The 2188-nt window shown below is 35.2% G+C and overlaps 1 protein-coding gene across 1 annotated transcript; it reads left to right on the top strand.

Moving 5' to 3' along the window:
* The first annotated feature begins 229 nt into the window (after positions 1-229).
* LOC103666024 (olfactory receptor 4C11-like) lies at positions 230-1229 on the top strand. The gene has a single exon (XM_008694057.2). The coding sequence runs from the start codon at positions 230-232 to the stop codon at positions 1160-1162; it is 933 nt and encodes a 310-aa protein (XP_008692279.2). The 3' UTR covers positions 1163-1229.
* The last annotated feature ends 959 nt before the right edge of the window (positions 1230-2188 follow it).

The raw sequence follows: 2188 nt of genomic DNA, 5'->3' as shown, positions 1-2188 counted from the left end.
AATTGTTTCATTGTTCCTGTAATCAATCAGGTGAATAGATCGTGAATAAATATGATTTGCTCTTTATTCAGAAGAAAACAACACGGAAGGTAAGGGATTACATACTGATAAGTGGCATGTCCATGTTCAAGCATAAGGATTTGACCTCCAGACGAAGTATTCATTTCATATTTTTTTCTCTGCAGAGTAAATATTTCTAACCTGTGCTTTCTCCACTTTGCCTGAAATAATGCAGCAAAATAACAGCATAACTGAGTTCATACTGTTAGGATTGACCCAAGATCTTAGAAAAAAGAAAATGGTATTTGTAATCTTCTTCATTTTTTATCTGGGAACTGTGGTAGGGAATTTGCTTATTATTGTTACCATCAAGTCCAGCAGGACACTTGGGAGCCCCATGTATTATTTCCTATTTTATTTGTCCCTTGCTGATTCCTGCTTTTCAACCACCACAGCCCCTAGACTAATTGTGGATTCACTCTCTACAAAAAGAATCATAACTTACAATGAGTGCATGACTCAAGTCTTTGCACTACATTTCTTTGGCTCCATGGAGATCTTTGTGCTCATCCTCATGGCCGTGGATCGCTATGTGGCCATCTGTAAGCCCTTACATTACCCAACCATCATGAGAAGGCAGGTCTGCACCATCTTGATTACTCTTGCATGGATAGGGTCTTTTATTCATTCTATAGCCCAGATTATCCTGGCTTTGAGATTGCCTTTCTGTGGACCCAATCTGATTGATCATTACTGCTGTGATTTGCAGCCCTTGTTGAAACTTGCTTGCATGGACAAATATGTGATCAACCTACTGATGGTGTCTAACAGTGGGGCCCTTTGTTCAAGTGGTTTTGTGATTCTGATGATCTCATACATTGTCATCTTGTATTCCCTGCGAAACCACAGTGCAGAAGGGAGGAAAAAAGCTCTCTCTACTTGTACTACTCACATCATCGTAGTAGTCTTATTCTTTGGTCCATGTATATTCATATATACACGCCCCCCAACCACTTTCCCCATGGACAAGATGGTGGCTGTATTTTATACTATTGGGACCCCTTTTCTCAATCCATTCATCTACACACTGAGGAATGCAGAAGTGAAAAATGCCATGAGAAAGCTATGGTGTAGCAAAATTACCTCAGAAAGCAAAAGATGAATTGAGGGCTTTGGTTGATTACTTAATCTGCACCTATATCAAATATGATAGTGTATATTGTGACTTGCCCAACACACCCTAATATAATGTAGCTGATGTCCTTACTTTTTCTGTACTTCTGTACTCAAACCAGTAGATTCCCTCAGTATGCTGTCCTGGCTCTTAACTTCCGTAAGTGCTCAATTCTGAAGTTGTTGATTATGAATTACTACTCACATCTCAGTCTACACTCTGGTTTGATAAAAAGAAAGGTATTTATATAGTCTCAATTGTTCTAACAGTGTAGAATTTAAATTTGAATGCATTTTTCTGAGAATGAAATTGATTATCTTTTCAAATTATGTTTAATAAGAAGACTTTCTTTTGAAATCCATTCTTTGACCTGTAAATAAAGAATAACCTGTTCTCTATGACTTGTAATTCTTTCTATAGCACATTCCAAATTAGGTGTCCAGTTTCCTCTTGAATATATCCAGAGCAAAGGAACAAATTTTGTGTGTCAAGAAATTCTTTTCATTATATCATTAGTTTATCTTTAAAAAGTTCCATACTAGTGAACCAAAGGCAAAAAGGCAGTATATGTAAATATAAGTAATTTTTTCTTAAAATATTCTTAAGAAATTATTTCTATTATTATTAAGAAATTTTTGTTTCCTTTGACTATTGAAATAACTGAGCCATTATGTACAGGGTTTAAAAAATGTAGTATTACAAAGGCCTCAAGATATTCAACTTATTTGTATGATTAATATACAAGAGCTACAAGAGACTTCTACAACTCTTAAGAGGGAAAGAAGTGAAATAATGTATGTTGTCAAGACTAAACAAGAATTTACAATACACCATAGATACAACATATTTTCTGTGATTGAAGTACAGAAGGTAGAACCTAGTTTAAGGAAAAGTATATATTATTTCATCTGAAATTAGGTTGTATCAATGGAATAAAAGAAAGTATGAGAGGCATTCAGAAATAATCAGTATACTTGCCTCTAGTTAATGGAGTTAGAGATTACTGACTTTGGC

The sequence above is a fragment of the Ursus maritimus genome, unplaced genomic scaffold (assembly GCF_017311325.1).
Source record: "Ursus maritimus isolate PB19 unplaced genomic scaffold, ASM1731132v1 scaffold_23, whole genome shotgun sequence".
NCBI classification, from domain to species: Eukaryota; Metazoa; Chordata; class Mammalia; order Carnivora; family Ursidae; genus Ursus; species Ursus maritimus.
This window is presented reverse-complemented; position numbering and strand designations above follow the sequence as displayed.

What these genes read in the sequence shown, in the direction of transcription:
- LOC103666024 (XM_008694057.2), top strand. Translation starts at nt 230, where the DNA reads ATGCAGCAAAATAACAGCATAACTGAGTTCATACTGTTAGGATTGACC.